General features: G+C 36.4%; 1 protein-coding gene across 1 annotated transcript; it reads right to left on the bottom strand.

Moving 5' to 3' along the window:
- Nucleotides 1–4,357: 4,357 nt before the first annotated feature.
- On the bottom strand, nucleotides 4,358–20,103 carry LOC126830484 (leucine-rich repeat-containing protein 74A). The gene is made up of 12 exons (XM_056102852.1): nucleotides 20,100–20,103; nucleotides 16,989–17,179; nucleotides 16,418–16,477; nucleotides 15,561–15,654; nucleotides 15,196–15,245; nucleotides 14,708–14,789; nucleotides 14,336–14,421; nucleotides 13,976–14,170; nucleotides 12,809–12,904; nucleotides 11,999–12,274; nucleotides 11,403–11,488; nucleotides 4,358–4,601 (listed from the first exon to the last, which is right to left on the bottom strand). Exons 1-12 carry the CDS (start codon nucleotides 20,101–20,103, stop codon nucleotides 4,460–4,462), a joined length of 1,362 nt encoding a protein of 453 aa, XP_055958827.1. The 3' UTR covers nucleotides 4,358–4,459.
- Nucleotides 20,104–20,154: the final 51 nt, after the last annotated feature.

The raw sequence follows: 20,154 nt of genomic DNA, 5'->3' as shown, positions 1-20,154 counted from the left end.
CTAATCATTAACATAACGATCTACATGTTAGTCTGGAAATAACCTAGTTGCTGTGAATTGAACACCAAACTCCATTTCTCTCACTCTAAGAATGATTCTTGGACTGAGTCATCCCACACTTACAGTCACATCCGCTACTCATTAAATGTGTATTTAACTTTATAAAAATCAATAACAGATAGTTAATACTAGACATGATCGTGTAGTCTGGAAGTATCCAGATCTGAAGAATTATAATATTTATAAGAAAATGTTTAACTTGCTATTATATCTATAATATGTATTGCGAGGTAGCATGGATCTGATTTATGATCCGTGTTTTAAAATTCGATTTATTTTATTTTCTTTACATTTTGTGTTTCGTTTTTTTATTAGAGTGAGTCCACTACCCGAAAGCCGGTGATGTAATTACTTTGTATAACTATAACATTTTGACAATGGCTATGGCAGTTTCATAAGAACGGACGGCTCTAGCATGGTGGATCAGCCGCTGAAAAATAGAAACCAAATTGTAAAGTAATATATAAAACAATATCTTGTTCAGAAAAAAGTGACGAGATTTATAAACAACTGAGCGGGACCTGATAGTTGGTCAATTTAAGCTTAGTCTTACTGAACAATCTAGACTTTTATTTGTGTAGAATCTTGTCAATAACTTTACAGGGTTTTATTAATATTTTAATATTGAGTCCATTTGCAAGCGTTATCGGATGACTAAGAGAGAGAAAAACATAGTCTGCCTCATGCACAGCACTTGTCACAACTTTTGGGTTAAGTTGAAAACGTGAGAAAGCACCGACATGTCATTACAGACCACACAAGAGTACTTTTATTTAAAAATAAAATCCAAAACACATTTTGATTCAAAATTTATTCAAATTAGCCAAATTCTAACTGAAGTTACTGCCCCTTTTCTGTTGTGTCAAATAAATTCATAATATAATGTTGCTACCCTTTCATCAAGCCAGTTTCTGTTTAGTACATATTTTAAGTAAAGTGAGTTCTAACTATCGTGCTAAAAAACGCTATAAGTTGTTCATACTATAAATAATTTAAACACATTTCGTTTTCACTAAAATTCTAATATCCGACGTTTCCTCAACGGAAATTTGTACGTATGTAGCCTGAAATTCCACCTAGATCACGGGTTTAAAGGACAATCAATCTAATGAAAAGCAGGTGGTCTTTTTATTCCGTTATTTGTCTTGACACATGGGGCTACCCCACTAACAAGCAGGTCCCTGGTTAGGTCCGGTGTTTGCCGAGAAAGAAGCCCGGGAATCTCTAGAAATTGTTCTACTAATGTCTTCCGTCTTGCCCCAAGCCACGGTAGTGGAGGGATCTATAGACTTCCTTTGCGCATGTTTTGTAATCATTTGATATCTGGCTAGATATCTGTCATAGCGTTATGTACATCATTAGAAACATCGCTTCGAAAATGTAGAACGAATACCACAAGAAAAGCTATTCGGTAACTATTGAGCGCCATGGAAAACGCATCACTTAGTTTTTCGTATAACAAAATGATCCTGTAAACATATCTTATTTATTTTGCTTCTTATTGTGAACAATATTCAAATGGGAACACATCAATAAGACACATTTGTACACTTATGGATGTTTAATCTGTAATCGAGGGTACAAAGTCAGAGGGGTCAAAACCAAAAGTACGACACAGATGTCAGTAGCCCGTGTGTCCTCCATGGGCTCTTACGCACGCTGTGCAGCGACGTCGCATGGAAGTAACCAATGTTTCAAAGAAGGCCTGGGGCAAATTGTTCCATTCTTGGACAAGAGCAGCTTCTAAAGCAGCAATGGTGTGCATCTGTGGTCTCCGATACAGACGGCGTCCAATCTCATCCCAGACATGTTCTATCGGTGCCATGTCCGGAGACATGGCTGTCCAGTCCAAGACATTGATGTTGTTAGCAGCCAGGTAGTCCATACTAAAACGGGCGGTATGCGGACGTGTATTATCCTGTTGGGAGTGCTGAAGTTGTGGGTGCGCTCGAAACATCGGAACAACAAATGGTTGCAAGACATCATCACGGTAGGCTACAGCATTAACGCGACCCCTGCAAATGTGTAGGGCGGTCCGGTGATAAAATGGGAAGCCTCCCCACACCATTACACTTCCCCCATCCCGTCGATTCGTTTCGAAGACGCAGCAGTCTGCAAGACGTTCCCCAAGACGTCTCCACACACGTTGACGGCCATCAGCGTGATAAAGATGAAAGCGACTCTCATCACTGAAGAGCACACTTTGCCAGTCTACTCTTCTCCATATCTGGTGTCCTTGAGCCCATATCAAACGCCGCTGACGGTGATGATCCCTGAGGATAGCTCTAACATAAGGTCGTCCTACTTCTCTTACGGTGTTGGCACGACCGCTGCACCTGTTCGAGTCGCTGGGCGGAATCTGTCACGCAGATGAGTGACCCGGATGTATCGGTCTTGAGCCTGGGTTGTAACGCGTTGTGGACCAGGACGTTGACGGTCACGTGTTGATCCAGTAACTCAAACACGTTCCACCAACCTTACAATAGTGGACTGATGACAATTGAAGTGTCTGGCAAAAGCACGTGTAGACATGCCAGTCCGGGACATTCCCATGGCTTCATTCCGTTGATTTTCAGTAAGTCTCGGCATCTCTAGCTCGGTTCCTTCACACGTCCAACAACAAATTACGACAGACTGGCGTTTCACAGTTCATGTACTGCACATTAAGTTGAAAACATGCTTTTAAAGGGCTCACACACATTGCTGCACGTGAATATTGGGTTTTTCATGTGCATCTCGTGCAATTTTTTTTTGTGCACACGGGCCGATATATTTTGCGTTTGGGAGCATTGTGTGAAACAATAGTTCATAGTATTGCATAATATTATACATACAAAACCATCTAGTAATAAAATATTTGGGAAAAAAAGTGATGCGTTTTCCACGGCGCTCAGTATATTTTAGTAAGCCTCTCTTTACTATTTGTGATATAGTTACTTATTTCAATTCAAACTGCTGTGCTATGTGTTAAGATTTCTGCGTTTGAAGCTATGTTTACTTGTGCGGGAAAGAAAAGACGTCGCTACCATATTGCAGCTACGGGAATTCCAGCCTGGTGACCCATTTCCGGAATATCAGAAAGCTACAAATTATCTCTGATTCCTGTATAATCACAAGGAGGATTTTCGGTTGCGCCGATTTTCGTTATGTTCTAAATATCTGCATCCGAACAATACAGACTAAGATTATTAACTGTTCCCCTGATTTCATGGTAGAACGAATGTAGTCCATCGATTTATAGCAATTATGTCGAGCTCCGCGCTCCCGCTCCCCACCTTTTGCATGGCAAACATTGTTAACAATTGTGTCTAGAATCGAGTATGTGTCGCGACAATAATCTACAGCCGAAGGTCATCCTGGGTTCATCCAATATCCAGATTTACATTGGACCAGTTACATATAGAGAATCTCCTACCAGTCTTTTTTGATGTCAAAAAATATCAACACAAGTTGATAAAGTAACAAAAAAAAGGGCTCTGCCGAGTTTTTTTTTACTTTATCAACGAGTGTTGATATTTTTTGATATCAAAAAAAGACGAGCAGATTTTATTTATCCCCCAATCCCTTCTTACATGCACAAATAGATAAATATAATTCTTTGCTGTAGATTTCACTTTTACTGACCATAACGGCGTAGTGATACATCATTTTTTGACAGCAATTCAACCATTGCAAAGTCCTTTATATTGACCCAGTTTTTCCATCAAGGTCAATTGAATAACAATAGTTCATTTTTAATAAAAAAAAAGTTGCTTTTAATAAGAAATGAACTGTTTTTTGAAAATAAAAAGTAGTTCCTTTTCAACTGACCAATCCTAAGGAGATATCGCAGTAGATTACGAAATATATCACACAAGCGATATCTACTGTAGAATGTATTATTGGGTGATAAATGTTCATTCAAACATTCCACTAAATTTGATATCAAATGGGCTGATTTTGCACAAAATGAAGCCAAAACTTCAAAACCCGAGCACTCGACACTCTTGACAATTTAACAGTATGGAAACTGTCAGAGATTATAAAGACCATAATGTTGTCTGTATCAAGATCATAATGTTGTCTGTTCAAGACTATAATGTTGTCTGTTCAAGACCATTATGTTGTCTGTTCAAGACAATATTTCTTTGTCAATAAAAGTAATAAATCCATGAAAAATTGATTTCACATTCGAGGAGAAAAATATTTAATATTAACTATGTACAAATGACAAAATATTGAGTCAAATTTTCACAAGTTCTACAAATTATCAATGAGCTGAAAATTTTTTTTTCTATCGATGACATGTTTAGCTTTCTTCTGATAATATTGTCTTATATAAAAGACATATTTATTTAGAGATGGGGAATTATCAGTTATTCATTATGGTATATGAAAAACAAATATTCCCAAACTGGATTTAAAATTTCCTCATTAAGAAACGTTTCTTCATTAAAGCTTCAATTTTTCTGCTAACCCTTTGTATATCCGTCTCTTCGCCTTCAACCACTCCCTTCTCATACGTTTCTGCCTTGTAATCTTTTTGACCCTGTACCAATTCACTGAAATTAAGACAAGACTATATAAGAACCCCGCAATAAAACTGAAGGTACAGTACTCTTACCTAAAACATACAGGTCCAGAATTTATAGAAATCTAACAGAAGTTATTGCCATTTTGAGTAGAATAGTGAAAATTGATTCTGCAAAGCTACTTTATATGTTGTGTTTTGAAGTACATGTATAACTAAGTCAAATTCATTTCCATGGAACCACACAAAATATCAAATCCATCAAATTTCTAACTAGCAAAATTTACGAGAACTGTAATACGTTGGCTTTTGTATAGGGTTTTATTTGAGATATGCTACCAAAATAAAACCGGGACTTAATGGCAGGTGGACGGAGCCCATTTGGTATGATAATAAAATTCGAGAACTAAATACATGACTATCGAGTCATTTTTCTACATGATAACTCAGTATGGGGTTATTATTCTTCATGTACATGTACATAATAACCTGGTTAAATTTATTTTGAAAATTGTGTCCATTTTTGCTCCTTTTTTGTGACAGTTTATATGTGAAATGAAACAACTCCGCTCGTTTATCCAGATAAACATAAAACCTCGTGATGGAATCTCCCTAGCTACGAGAACCGCGGCCTAGCTATGCCCTCGCCCTTTCTTTTACACTGGAATGTTCCCCCAAGTCTTACATTGCCAAGCATAACCTAAAGGCGGATTTTATTCCTTAAAGTAAAAAGAAACATTTAGGCTAACAAACTTGACTCCAATGTGTGTCTTGTCCGCGGGTTTGTCTTATGTTCTTTATACATATGTATGCGTGTATGCATATGTAGGGGATATTGAAATGCAAATAACTATGCAGGTTGTGATATGATAAATATACAACTGGCGGTAGTTTTTTCTTTGATGTCCATAGCAGCTATATCTCATAACAACCTGTCATGACGTCATCATAGGTTGATATATTCGTTCATATCAACCGCTGATGACGTCATGACAGGTTGATATTCATATCAACCGCTAATGACGTCATCTCAGGTCGATATAGTCAGCTCGTATCAACCGCTGATGACATAGATGATCGAAATAATACAAAGAACACAGAAATAAATTTTTATTCTTTTGACCATTAAAAATTGTTATGGTACAGTTTGTAACATTCCGGGCCGAAATAGATGGCGTACTTATCGACATATTTAAATCGATTACCCATACTCCATGTCTAAGATATCTTTCAGAATTTTCTTTCCGTCCACACACTCCTAGACTTGAAAAATATTTATCGCTCAAGAGTTCATTTATATAGTATTTTAAAACAGTCGGTCAAATCCTTCTCTGAACATACCGAAAACCTCCAATATGGGTTCACTGTCAGAATTCTTGGAAAACAATGCCTCTTGGTCCAAATTTTCTGCAGGCTTTGGATAGATCCTCGTCGATATTTGCATTCACATCTATTCCATCTTCAATATATTGGCTAAAAAGGATTGATTATTCGTCTGACTTCGTATTACTATCCATTTTGTTTTTGCTTTCAATTCAATAGTCCAAAATGGCGACGTATAAACAAAAACATGCACGTAATTGCACGTGATTACTTCGGTAATTTTCGCTATTTGGCGGAAACTATCGAGCAATTATCCAATCGTTGTTGCCTTTTAATGGAAGAGCCCATTAAATTTAAGGGTGAAATGGCGTTGTATATGTCGGATATAAACCTACTCTCCCTCTGATTGATATGGTAGAGAACGCTTGGGTAGGTTAATATCCTATACATAGTCATGGACACTTGACATGCTTTGAGAGTATGTTCACAGATGAAGAACTTATCGCCCAACAGTACCACTGAGCTGCACGTGCGACAAGCAATAGCGCCATACACGTGGGAGGGGTTCATTGTCAAATTTGACACTTCAAGGAAGGGTTGATGAAAACTGCTGCGTACTGATTTATTCTATCCATGTTTGCTTTCCTACCGGTTTTTGCATAAGATTTACTGTTTAGCGTATCTTTGCTGTAGTATGTTACGTTTAATTTGCAATGAGACGTCTTCAACATGATGAACGTCTACGTGCTATTGGCATGCTTCAAATGGGTTCTACACAGCGAGCAGTAGACACTTAACGTGTCACAGTCTGTGATCAGCAGACTGGGGAACCGGTACCAACAAACACACAATGTTGATAATAGACCTCGTTCAGGTCGTCCTAGAGCCACTACACAAGCCCAGGATCGATACAGGTGCTGCGAAGTCGAGGACAAACGGCCAATCAGCTTTCTGTAAACTTGTTCCAAATTACAGGAATTCGAGTTACACCCCAAACGATTAGAAATCGGCTACATGCAGCCCATTTGCATGCGCGACGACCGCGTGTTGTGCCAACATTAACTCGCCAGCACATGGCAATCAGGCGTCAATGGTGTAGGCAGAGTAGAAATTGGGGTAATCGTCGATGGGCGCGTGTAATGTTCTCAGATGAGTCCAGATTTACTCTGGATTTTGCCGATAGGTGTGCTCGCGTTTGGATGTGTGTAAATGAGCGTCATGCTAACGTTAACGTCAGACAGCATGACGATTCAGGCGTGGGTCTGTTATGGTGTGGGGAGAAATCACCATGACTGGCAGAACGGACTTGCATATTGTTCAAGGAAGGGTCGCTGGTGTGTACTACCGTGACCACATCCTGGTACCGATAGTTCTCCCCTTTACTCACCGCGCGGGTCGATGTTACATCTTTTAAGATGAAAATGCCCGAGCCCACCGCGCTAGTGTCGTGAATGACTACCTCCTGACCTCTCCCCTATAGAGCATGTCTGGGACATGATCGGGAGACGTGTTCGTCGACGTCAACGTCAACCGACAACACTGCAAGAATTGCCCGTGGCACTGCAAGAGGAGTGGGTCACATTGACACAAATCGTGCTTGGACGGTTGATTAGCAGCATGCCACGACGAATTAAGACAAACATCAAAAACGTCCAGTTTCGCTGTTGACAGTGTATCTCTTTGCGAGTGAAATGGGGCCGTCAGATAAGCCGCCCATATGAACTTTACTGTTTATATTCATGTGTAGTCAATTGGCCTGTTATTAATATACACTGGTTACCTCTAATAAAAACAGCAGTGTATTTTCGCAGTTTTGTATTGTTTTTGACTATCCCCTACTTTTTTTGAAGAGTTTGTTACATAAATCAGTCAACTGCAGTCCCATTTTAAATCTATCTGAACCGGGCAGGTAATAATGCTCCTTGATTTATAGTGAGATAAATACCAAAACATCACCCGCTGTGATCTAATATAAAACTAAAAAAAAAATAAATACAGTAGTTTTCCATTCAATTTTCTATTACGCCGTGTGTTTCATGACAACCTTAGTATAACCAAAGTAGCCAATCGGGAATTAACCAACCAGAAATTAAAACAGGGTTGAATAGTTAGACAAGCAGAGACAAAAATAAATCATCAATTATTCAATTGATTTTTAAATCATCGTGTTCGTTGAAACGAGAATTTAGTTGAAAAACAATTCACTATTCGATTGCTGTTACTTAATTTTATCGACTAAAGGTAGGGTCTCTCTCAATAGCGAAACACAGGTTTCGGTGATTTTGTGTTTGAGCTGTGTGCGGGTAGTCGAAGGGTAGAACCCGAGTTGGGATCCCTGGGTGTGGCGAATAGGAGTTTTCTTACCCGGTTCTCATATGCCAGGGATGGAAATTGAGAGGCTGACAACGAAACTGTGTCTTGTCGTTCGGGTTGTGTGAAAACCCGAGTTTTATCCATTTAAACAGATTGGTGTGTATGTAAACGAACCATTGCCAGTTGTATATGGAAGACCAAACAAATCTCGAATTTCTAAATACAAATCTCCGAATGCCAATCTTGTTAAACCAATGTCAAAAAGCATTTCTTCAAATTCATGTAACCTGAATATTATATATTATGACGACAGAGGTAATAATTATCAAACTCTTTATATAATTTTAATTCTATACAAAGTACTTAGAAGTTTATAAATAATTCGACATTGGTTTTGCAAGATTGGTATTTAGAGATTTGTATTTGGAAATTTGTTGTTCGTTGTATGTTTTTGATGAAATGTAACTGTATTTTTTTTATTTTCTAAAAGAAATTTTATCATTATAACAAAATATAATTAAATTAAACAAAGATACAATTTTGAAATCTGATATGACAAATGTCTGATTTGTAAGCCAAATATTGATTTTAAAATACAATTGTTAATTTTAGTAGCATATACAAATGTCGAAATACGACAACAAGCGAAGAAATAAGAATTAAGGACTATGAATTTAAGAACACTGAATAAAGAGCTGTGTGGCCTTCCATTTTTGTAATTCTAAGAAGTAAAACGGAGTCCGATAAAATATGGTGCATAAGACGAAAATGAAAATTTAGAATGAATAAAGTCTGAATGAAATGAAATCAAGAAGGATTATCCAGTGAAAACCGTGCCTTTAATGTTTCACACAGACTAGAAATAGTGAGTGCATGAAACTTAAGACTAGCAACAGAAATAATGGTTTGAGACAATTGACTAGATCAGTCTTGCGTGTCAACATCACTTATTATATGTTTTAATATTGAAAAAAAAACGGGAAAGCAATTGGCTAGAGCAAAAAAACAGTCGTTATGTAAACATAAAAGGTTGTGCACAATCAGAAACCATTACACACACGAAAGGATAATTGTATCATCTGTTCCACCCGCTAATTTTTTTATAATTTTTTTATTCACAGAACATGATTCGAGAACAGACTAGACCTTTAATGCCGTTCTCCTTTACAAATAATAATATGTATAAAAACTGTCTTCATGTATAACCGAAAAGATGGCCATGTACAATCCTCCCAAACATTTACGGAATGGCTATGTACATTTTTACAGTTTAGGGGTTGCCATTTTTATAATCTTAAAATAATACAATCTGGTCAAAACACAGATCCTTTTTCGTTTCTATTTTATAGTTCAAAATTTTGTTTTCCTTGTCTTTACTACACTAGGATCTGGAAGAGTTGTTATGTAGCATGCGTTGTGGTTGATGTGATGGATTAGCCATTGAAACGGTCTGTTGCGGCAAGTTCTTGGCGTGCACGGAACTGAGGATATTTCAATAGAAACATCAATGCTGATTCGTTAATCAAATGACTGACGGCATAGGTTCAAAATTCGCTCTATGACCCCTGACGCGACCTTCTACTAAACCGATCAAATCTTCACGTAGTAGAGGACATCGGAAGTATATAAAAAAACGAAACGAAATATAGATCTGTATTTTAATCAGATTGAAAATGATATTAATTGAACTTTCAGGAGATGTCGAGGAATGTGTGACCGTGTTAAATATGATAGGTGGGGGTGGGGTGGGTATTATATCTGTTTATTTAATATTTAATGTCAATATGTGTACAACATAAAGAACCAGTGGCTGCCAGGCAGGATACGCCCACATTTTTCAAGAGATGGATAGAGAACAAGCTAGACAAAAAGCGATTTTTCGTAACATTAAGGGCCATAATTCAGGAAGGTACCATCGACAGGAACCAAGATCTTTGGGTTATAAACATGCATTTCAAGTTTCATTACAATCGGATCAAAATTGTGACATCTAGAGGGTCCACAAACTTGATATACCAGATGTTTACACTATTTGCGTAGAGGGGCAACCATTTTGTCTGGCAGTTTTGGTCCGATTTTTATGAAATTCGAACTCAACCAACACTACGGTGTAACGGTGACATATTCGAACGTTTTTTTCAAATCAGATAATAATTCTGACCTCTTGAGGGACCGCGACCACAAGCTAAAAACACGTTTATTCGTACAATCAGGGGACATAATTCAGGAAGTTACGATCTGACATGCACGAATATCGAGAGCAACCAAGATCTTTGGGTTATAAACATCATTTCAAGTCGGATCAAAATTGTGACCTCTAGAGGGTCCACAACCTTGATATACCATATGTTTACACTATTTGCGTACGGGGGGGGGGCATTTTGTCTGGCAATTTGGGTCCGATTTTCAACCAACATCACGATGTAACGGTGACATATTCAAACGTTTTTTTTTTTAAATCAGATAATAATTGTGACCTCTTGAGGGACCACAAGCTAAAATCGCGATTTTTCGTACAATCAGGGGCCATAATTCAGGAAGTGACGATCCGATATGCTCGAATGTCGAAAGGAACCAAGATCTTTCGATTATTAACATGCATTGCAAGTTTCATCAAAATTGGGTGACAATTGTGACCTCTAGAGAGTCCACAACCTTGATATACCATATTTCTACACTATTAGCGCACGAGGGGCGGCCATTTTGTCCGACAATTTTGGTCCGATTTCACGAAGTTCGAACTCAACCATCATAAGGGTGTAACGGTGATATATTCAAACGTTTTTTTTTAATGGATAAAAATTGTTAACTCTAGAGGGACCACAAGCTTAAAACGCAATTTTTCATACGATCAAGGGCCATAATTCAGGAAGTTACGATCCGATATGCGCGAATATCGAAAGGAACCAAGACCTTTGTGATATAAGCATAAATTTAAGGTTGCATCAAAATCGGAAAAGGATTGTTGCCTCTAGAAGGTCTACAACCTTGATATACCACATATTTACACCATTTGCGTAATACGAGGGGAGGCCATTTTGTCCGTCAGTTTTGGTCTGATTTTCACGAAATTCGAACTCAACCATCTTTACGTGCATCAACATGTAGAGCTCATATTAAAAGGTAATGATTAAAATCTTCAAAATCAAAAACTTATCTTTATTTTATGAAAATAAGTAAATGTGTCATTATATACCTGAAATCCACATCACCATCACGATCATTATCTAATTTACTAATTAATTTGTCTAATTGCCAGTCACTCAATGGAATATTTACTTTCTGAAAAACAAAACAAAATATCAAATTTTAATTCTATGTTTATGTCATTGTAGCCAAATTAAGATACCACCTTTAAGAATTTGGCATTTAACACACAACACAACATAGTATGATATTTTGTATAAGCTAATCGTATAGCATGTTACAATTAATCGTGGCATATCATACAATCCCCACTCACGCTGCGATTATAACCGCACTGGGCCCTGTTTATCGAAATCTTAACTAAAGATAAAATCCAAGTTTAGTAGATACTTCAATTTTGATTGGCTGAGCACTAAAATCAACCTAATATTATCCAATCAATTTACTAAAATTTGGATTTTATCTTAGTTAAAATTTCGTGAAACAGGCCCCTGGTTGCGATTACAAAACATTTCTTTTTAATTAAGGATGTAGAATCTACACTTCTACATCACCCAGTTGAAGCCAAATACATAAAACAATGTTCAAAACAGTTTGAATTAATTAATATACCCACCGACATTTTGATTTAATTAATATACGTACCATCATGCCTTGTTTAAATTCTGTCCTAGTAACGCTTTTACTGGCATCTCTATCCATATTACTGAACAATTCTAATAAACGTAGATTCTGTAATCTCATATACACCATTAAAACTAGAAAAGGGTCCTCCGTATCCAGAGAATCCGACTTTTCTTCCTGGACTTGACTATCAAAACTAATTCCCTTCCTTAGAATAGGCCCGTGAATGAACTCTATGCCTCTCTTTTCTTTTAACTCGGCAGCCTGAACAGGGAAGCTCTCCAGAACACTTTGATTCTATAGTAAACGGTAAATACAGTTTTAACTGACCAAGCCCGGAAGCAAGGCACCTGGCAGACGTTGTCAGGCGAAATGCTTCGGATGCCTGACATTTATTGTCCTTTATCTGTGTTTTTAATTATATTTTTATAATAGATGTACGGGACAAAGTTCAAAATGCCAGGTACTAGTTCATTAGTGACTGACATTTTGTCATGGAACAACTACAATTATTATTTCCAGGCCTGAAAATGTTGTGATTCTAATTCAACAAAAAGAGTGCCACTGTTTCTAAAGCAAGTGTATAACACCAAACGAGAAGTCTTTATCAGCTAGCCCAATCAGTCCTTGTGTGGTGCACCCCAAAAAGTCAGAAGAACGAAAAGATCCTCAAGCAGCCTTGTCAAGGAAAAGCATCCGATCGGATGTGATGACAATCTCATGATCTCATAAGCGCAGGCAGGGTATAGTGTTCCTCTTCATTAGGCCGTTTTATTGCAGAAAAGTTCGACGTTAAACCCCATTTTATTTTATTTCACATGTATAACTTACCCCTAGATCAACGAGTTCTAGAGCCAATGAACTGTGTTTTTCTATCAGTTTGATGATGATCTCTCCTCCTCTAGGTGATATTTGATTTAGTGGTAGCTGAATAGGAAATGAATAGAAATGTTTGTTGTAATCCATGAGTAGTTTTAAGAATCTGTCCACCAATTGTACATGCATTAAACATCCAGATTATAGTGTTTAAAACAATGGTGGACAGATTCTACAATCGCTCAACAGCCAAGCCTGCTTGTTTTATAATATTAAAACAGACCACAACATAGTTATTTGAGTCAGTCTGGTTGTGGATCTGGTTCATTCACTCTGATTTAAATCTGGTGTTAATTTCGTTTTATTGCTGATGTACAATATTTTAAAATACAAAAGATCACGAAACGAAATTCTTATTCTCATTCATTCATATTGCTGCCTATTAGGATTTAGAAAAAGAGCTAGTCGTTTTTGCTATATAATAGGCTAGTTAAAAAATAGATAATGAAAAATGAATATAAAATGGAAATTTCATTCAGATTACTTTATTCAGAGCGAAGTTATCAGTGTTTGAAGTTGTAGCATAGCTTGTTTATTATCGTAGCAACGGTACTTGAAAATAGAGACTAAGTCCCAATTATCCATTTTATCGTTAAATTTGTACATCTCACGGGTGTTATAAACCATTTAAATCTCGACCATCCAATGGTCTACAGAGTAGATCGTAGGCTTAAATTAAATTATTATTTGGAAATTGTGTTTCAATCCATTTAAATCTCGGCATTCCGATGATCCCGAGGGTTAATTATAGGCTTGTCATGTGAATAAATGTATAAATAATAGTTTATATAACATTTGAACCAAAATAAAGACCTGGGCCCTTATTCACAAAAACTTAACTAAGATAAAAATCCAAATTTTAGTAATTTGATTGGATATTATTAGATTGATTTTAGTGCTTAGCCAATCAAAATTGAGGTATATACTAAAATTTGGATTTTATCTTTAGTTAAAATTTCGTGAATCGGTGCCCTGGAGTAGCGGTTCTTACATAATGCATCTTTAAGACAAATGCCCCCAAACTTCTGGAACTATGGAAACTATAGAAACCTATGGTTTAGGTTCCACATTATGTCCTTAATTCACAAAAAACAATGGATCGGATAAAAAGATATGTTTTACCTTGAGAGTTTTTAATGTGTTATTGTTATGAAACGCCTTCAATAATTGGCCTAGGCATAAATCTGTTATTCTGTTACAGGTCAAATCTAGTTCTATTAATGTATTGTTTTCTGATAGAGATTGACCTAAAGCTATACATCCTCTCAGATGAAAACCATTCCAACCGACTCGTAACACTTCTAACGTTGAATTCTCCTGTGATAATACAAACACAATTGACATATTAATTACTTCTATTACGGATATAAATTCCTTTTTGTTTTGTATTAAGGATTGTGTGGTCTTGTGGCGTAGCTGAATAATACTATATTTATGTAATAAAGACCAACTGTTTTATTAAAAGAGATTTTAAAGTCTTACCTTAAATGTTGCACCCAAGGCTATAGCACCTGCCATTCGTAGATGGTTCCAACTTAAATCTAGCACTTTTAGAAAATCATTCTTCACTGAAAGTAACAGAAATTAGTCTTATAAATTATAACCACTTAAAAAGATATCATTTTTTAAAAACTTAGTGGGCGTTTGAAACTAACTGAAAAGAGTAATTACTGTGTGAGATACAAACACTAAATATCTTTCATACACCATTCACAATTCATATTTCACAATTCACATTCACCAATCGCATTTACATTCACATTTCACAGTAATCTTAATTTAATATACCAATGTTTTGTTTTCCATGTATTAAAACAAAACATAGTACGTATCTGTAATAAACGTTATACTTACCTAAGCCTTCGGCAATAATTTTCCCTCCTATTTCCTGGAAATTATTATGACTTAAATTCATTTCACTAATGGAATTATTTTCCTGTTAAAACAAAATAAAAGGAATGGTCATCAAGGCGCAATACAATGATATTTAGTTTTATTATGTAAATTTTATCTGGAGTAAAGTTATGTAAATTTTATCTAGTGTACACTTATGTGAATTTTACCCGGTGCAAACATTATGTGAATTTTATATATATCTGATGTAAAGTTGTGTGAATTTTACCTGGTGTAAAGTTATGTATATTTTACCAGGTGTAAAGTTATGTAAATTTTACCTGGGGCAAAGTGTGAATTTAACCTGGTATAAAATGGTGTGAGTTTTACCTGGTGTAAAGTATATATATGAATTTTTCTTGGATTTGCGATTTTTGTGTAAATATAAAGTTGGAATGGATTTTACCTGGTCTTGTTATTATTGAATAAGTATTAAAATATCCAAATACCTCCAATAGTTCTTTAAAATATACAGCATCGTCTTCAGTAAAATCATTACCTGAAGAATGACGTTATATAGTAACGCTATATAGTAGACGTTTAGTTGGATAATTTTGACTTGGAGATTCCCTTGCTTAGCCAAATTAAGTCAACAAATATTCTTTAAATGTTTTTGTCAAAAGGTTATATGCATTTCAAAGACAATTTTATATGAATTAAATTATAAGTATACTTTATTTATTATTCTCATGTAAATTGTACTTTCATATATAACAGAAAGAGGTTATGTTACTTCTATAGCCATTTAATCTACACGTAGCTAGGGAATTATGTAATCTATAATCCAGTAAGAATCTATCAATAAACAACACACCTGAGAGATCAATGGTACGTATTATAGTATTATTCACCAATTCCTCACATAATGTCTGAGCTCCACGGGAACCCAATAAATTATTGGTTAATTTCTGCAAAATAAACAAATAAACAGTAAAGTATTGACATTCTAATTAAAATTAGATCATATTTTTTTCGTTCCAAGTTTGATTGGCTTTTTTAGTTTTTTTTTTTTTTTTTTGTTGCTGTTGTTTTTAAAACATTATGGAACATGAAAACGGTAAATAAAGATCAATACAATCGTGGTCTTAATCAATATCTTCAATCTAACCTAACCATAGCCTTCCCTTCATAATTTATTTACAGCATATTATAATACGCCAAACGTGTTAAGATGTGTGTGTGTGTGGGGGGGGGGGCATGGGTCCTATTCGCCTGTCATTCCTTCCTTCCCCGTTTTTTCCCGAAAAAAATCTCTCCATCCGTTCAAGATTTCTTTATGAAACGTTGTACACATATCAAACTACTGTTATGATTGCGGCCTTTGCCGATGAGAAATTTATCAGATTTTCATAGCTTTTGATGTTTTCGAGGAATCCAGTTTGACTTAGTTTTTTGGCGTATAAGGACAAGGGATATGGTATATACTGTGCCCGAGATCACAGGCTCGTGTTTATCAATGAGTAGCGGGTTGTCTGCCTATCCATGCGGGTTTTCTCTGATTTCTAAGGTTTCTTTACACTGGCAAAGATGCTGTAGGGTGTTAAACATCATTTCATTGTTCTCACTCTGAGCACAGCGCACGTTGAGACCCAGCTTTCCTAAGCATGAAGAAGGAATTCTCACCAATTCAATTAACTCTAGCTTCTGTGGAATTAGAGAAGCTATTATAGCTGCACCTCTACATCCCAGTTCATTCGCATCTAAACATAACGATTCTACATTCACATTTTTCTGAAAATATAAAACAAATATATATCTCTAAGTTCCAAGATACACGTATTTACAAACAACGAGTAATTATGTTAATGAAAGGAGGTCGTGGTGGCTTAGTGGCTAAGATGGTGGCACGGTACCCAGGTTGTCCTGAATTCGCTCCCGTTGTTGCCGGTAATGTTACTCGGGATTTATTTTCCCCTTATCATTGGTAGCGTGTACTCTTTTCGATATGATGAAATATCGAGGTCCCATGTACACGTTGGCGTACACGTTGGCGTACACGTAAAAGAACCCTTGCCAATTCAAATGCAGGTTTGCTGTCCGGGCAAAATTCCCATGTGCTAATTCAATTTCTTGTGCATAGATGAAACTAAGACAGGGGTGAGATCGATATGTCTCCTCTAAGGCTTTGACACACAGCTAGAGTGGGGATCGAGCATGCAACCGCTGTGTCATTTAGTTCTTGTGTATGTTCTATCTGATGTAACGGTTAATATTGAGTATATTACTGCATACGAATACTTACGACTAATGATATGGTACATGCTCGTGTGTCTTTTAGAGTTAGTCTTTGATTCTTAAGAACAATTTGTTTGGTAGCTAGACCATTGTATATATGTTTTATTGGTGTAAGCTTTAATTCTCTACATACAGCTAGGTAAGACTGTTGAGATACATTACTGGTATTAGAGTTATCCTCTGTGTCATCCTCGTCACCTAGAAGATAAAATGAATCAGCTATATTTCATTACAAACATGGGCGTGTCAGGAAATAGTGCATGTACGAGCCTTTATAACTCCATGAATAGGAAATGAAATAAAATCAAATGGGGTTTAACGTCCTTCTTTTGTGTTTCAACCGGTTTCTGCACCAAAAGGTTTCGTTTACGTGCACGAGTGAGCATCGGTTTATCGTGTCATCCGAAGAAATAGACGCTTTTGCTTGTCAGGCTCTCCGCCAGCATCACTGACAAGGGGAAACCAGGCTTGACAAATCACGAGGAATTTCGTAGCCAACACCATCTAACCCAGAACCGTCTGGTTAGTGGGAAGGCGCCATACTAACTGAGCTCCTCTGGGAACTAGTGTCGGTAATTTTAAATATAAGAATTCTCGCACCTTTTCTTGTACGCTTGTTACTCCAGACATTGTGTATTGGACTAAAGAGAGTGTGTCCACCATTATTGAAGCAGTTTCACATACACAATCGTCGCTATATTTAATTGATTTAAAGAGAATTGATGGCACTTTTAGTCTACGGTATTGAAAATGGTGGTCTTTCTTTCGGGATCGTAGAAGGATACAAGACAACGGACAAAATTTTATTTTCCCACAAAAATACTGAATGTTTGCTGAGTATTGCGTTTTCCGAGTTGGGGGTGGGGTGCTATTGAAAGGACCGCCATTGTCCATGGTGATATTCTGTCATTTAGTACCACATTCACTTACTGTCAAAATTATAATGATTGAACTCCCTGTCTAAATCTTCTGTATTAATCCATTTATATCTGGGTCTGTGTTCTCTAATTTCATCTAAATCGACCACCATCTCACTGTGTTCTTCTTCCCTCTTCTTCCTCTCTATTAGATTACCCGTAGTTCTTCTAGGGGTTATGGACAAACGATATTCTGTGGCTAACTTTTCAGAAGATACTCCAGCACTAGTCGCCCGAGGTAAACTCATATTGGATTAGATCATACAATTTCAGTTACAAACAAATGTGTAAAATACCCGGTTACTCAAATAACCATTTTCACAGTTTATAACGAAGTATTTGCAACCGCCTTACGATGTTCGTTTCCAGTCACATACATACGCACAGGTCTTCACAACGAAAATGTCAAGGTATTCGAGGTCATAATATTTGTCAGATAAGCTCAACATGGATTATTAGATTAACGTTAATCCATATGTTTTACTCTGTAACCCTTTCTTGGTAATAAAAAATCGCATTATGTAAGTAAGTATCAAATATTATAAACAATGGTATTTAAGTAAAATGAACGTAATTATCTTACAATCTGAGTTCACGGTCCGTGTCAATCTAATTACGCTTATATTAGGCAACACAAATAAAATAACTTGTTTCTCGGGCACCGCCCGCACGCAAAATTGGTTGCGCGTGCAGTCTATTTATTAGTCTTGATGAAAAAAAATAAATATGTAACGCCCGCCCGCACATCGACAAGCAAGTCGTAAAAAAAAATATCCCGCATGTACCTACATCCGCCATACATGTATATCTATTCAAATGTATTAAAACTGATTCAGATGAACATGCTGTCTTTTTTATCCGAACAATGGCGAAGTTTGGCAGATTTGCCTTTTTTATTGATATCGAAAGAACCTCCATTTTGTATCACGTGATATTAATTACCTCCCCTGATAAACTAGAATTTGATTCGTGTTAAAAGTCATTGGCGACAATATTTCAATCATTCGATCGTAATCGGCTCATTATTGCCAGCTTCAGTCGGTCCTTGTTTGGAAAATCCTATTGATAAAATAATGAACCGTAGAACAGGTTAATTAATTATAGCTAAGAATACGATACGATGACGATAGTCGTCATAATGCATACCTTAGAATCTGGGTCATTATTAGCACATTTACGGTAGTTTCGATAATCCGGAAAATAATAATTGGATTACCGATTTGATGGTTTGACTGACCAGTTGTTAGTTAGATTTAAATAGTCATTCAATATAAACACCGGATAGAACACCGAATATCCTGAGAAACACACCGAATATCCCAAGAAACAGTATTTCCGGCAATCTCCAATACCGATGACACGGTGTGACATGCATTGGTTGCAATTCGGTAAATAATTATAAATAAACCGGCGATACTAGATTTAGTTTTAAATACTGTTTACCATGATTATTATTTTTGATACACCTGGTGAAAGAGGCTTAGTTTTTAAAAATATTGTTGTCTTTATGGAGGGCTATTACATAGTCGTATGGAATTTTATTTTAAACCAATTTCAATTATGTGAATTAAATATGGAAAATTATTTTCCTTTCAGTCAGTGTTCAGTCTCAGTGTTTTAGTAGACTTGATTTTGGGTTTATGTTTTAAGTATGTACAATAAAGTTGAATATAACGGAAAGCAAAAACGTAAACAAGTAATGACTTTCTCATTTAAAAAAAAAAAAAAAGAAAGACCGCCCTCCCGCCCCAACAATTTTCAGCAATAGCCAAATTTTATTTTGCACCATCAATGAGTAAAAAAAAAAAAGAAACCGCCCTCCCTCCCTACAGTTTCAGCTGTCAGTTGCCCGAGAAACAAGACATTTATTTTGTGTGGCCTTATAGTCTACAGGGACACGTGGCAGAGATTGATGTAGGGCTATATTGAAATATTCTTTAAAATACAAAGTTTTAAGAAATGGCCGTTCTTCTTAGTAAATCATGTTAATTGTGGTTCCGACATGAACACAATCTTTGACTTATTCCATCCAAACGATGTTTCATTCCATCCAAACGAATAGGCAGCACTTTTCTTGCCCCCCCACCCTCCCCATCGCGAAATGGGATTGACAAATCTTAAGGCTTTTCCGGTCAACGCCAACCTGGAATACTCCAGTGTCCTTATCGCTTAACTACCGCAGCACCAAACGGACATTTTACCCATAAAGAAATATATTTAAAAAAGCGAACGTTATTGTGATATGTAATGGGTTTG

This window comes from Patella vulgata, chromosome 8 (assembly GCF_932274485.2).
Source record: "Patella vulgata chromosome 8, xgPatVulg1.2, whole genome shotgun sequence".
Classification (NCBI taxonomy): domain Eukaryota; kingdom Metazoa; phylum Mollusca; class Gastropoda; family Patellidae; genus Patella; species Patella vulgata.
The sequence above is the reverse complement of the archived record's forward strand: the minus strand, read 5'-3'. Positions and strand labels throughout refer to the sequence as shown.

Excerpts from the sequence above, each read along its gene's own strand:
- LOC126830484 (XM_056102852.1), bottom strand. Across the intron at positions 15,655-16,417 it reads AACTGGGATGTAGAGGTGCA|AAATTAACCAATAATTTATT; the intron begins GCTATAATAGCT and ends TTTATTTTGCAG. Across the intron at positions 11,489-11,998 it reads AATTTAAACAAGGCATGATG|AAAGTAAATATTCCATTGAG; the intron begins GTACGTATATTA and ends TTTGTTTTTCAG.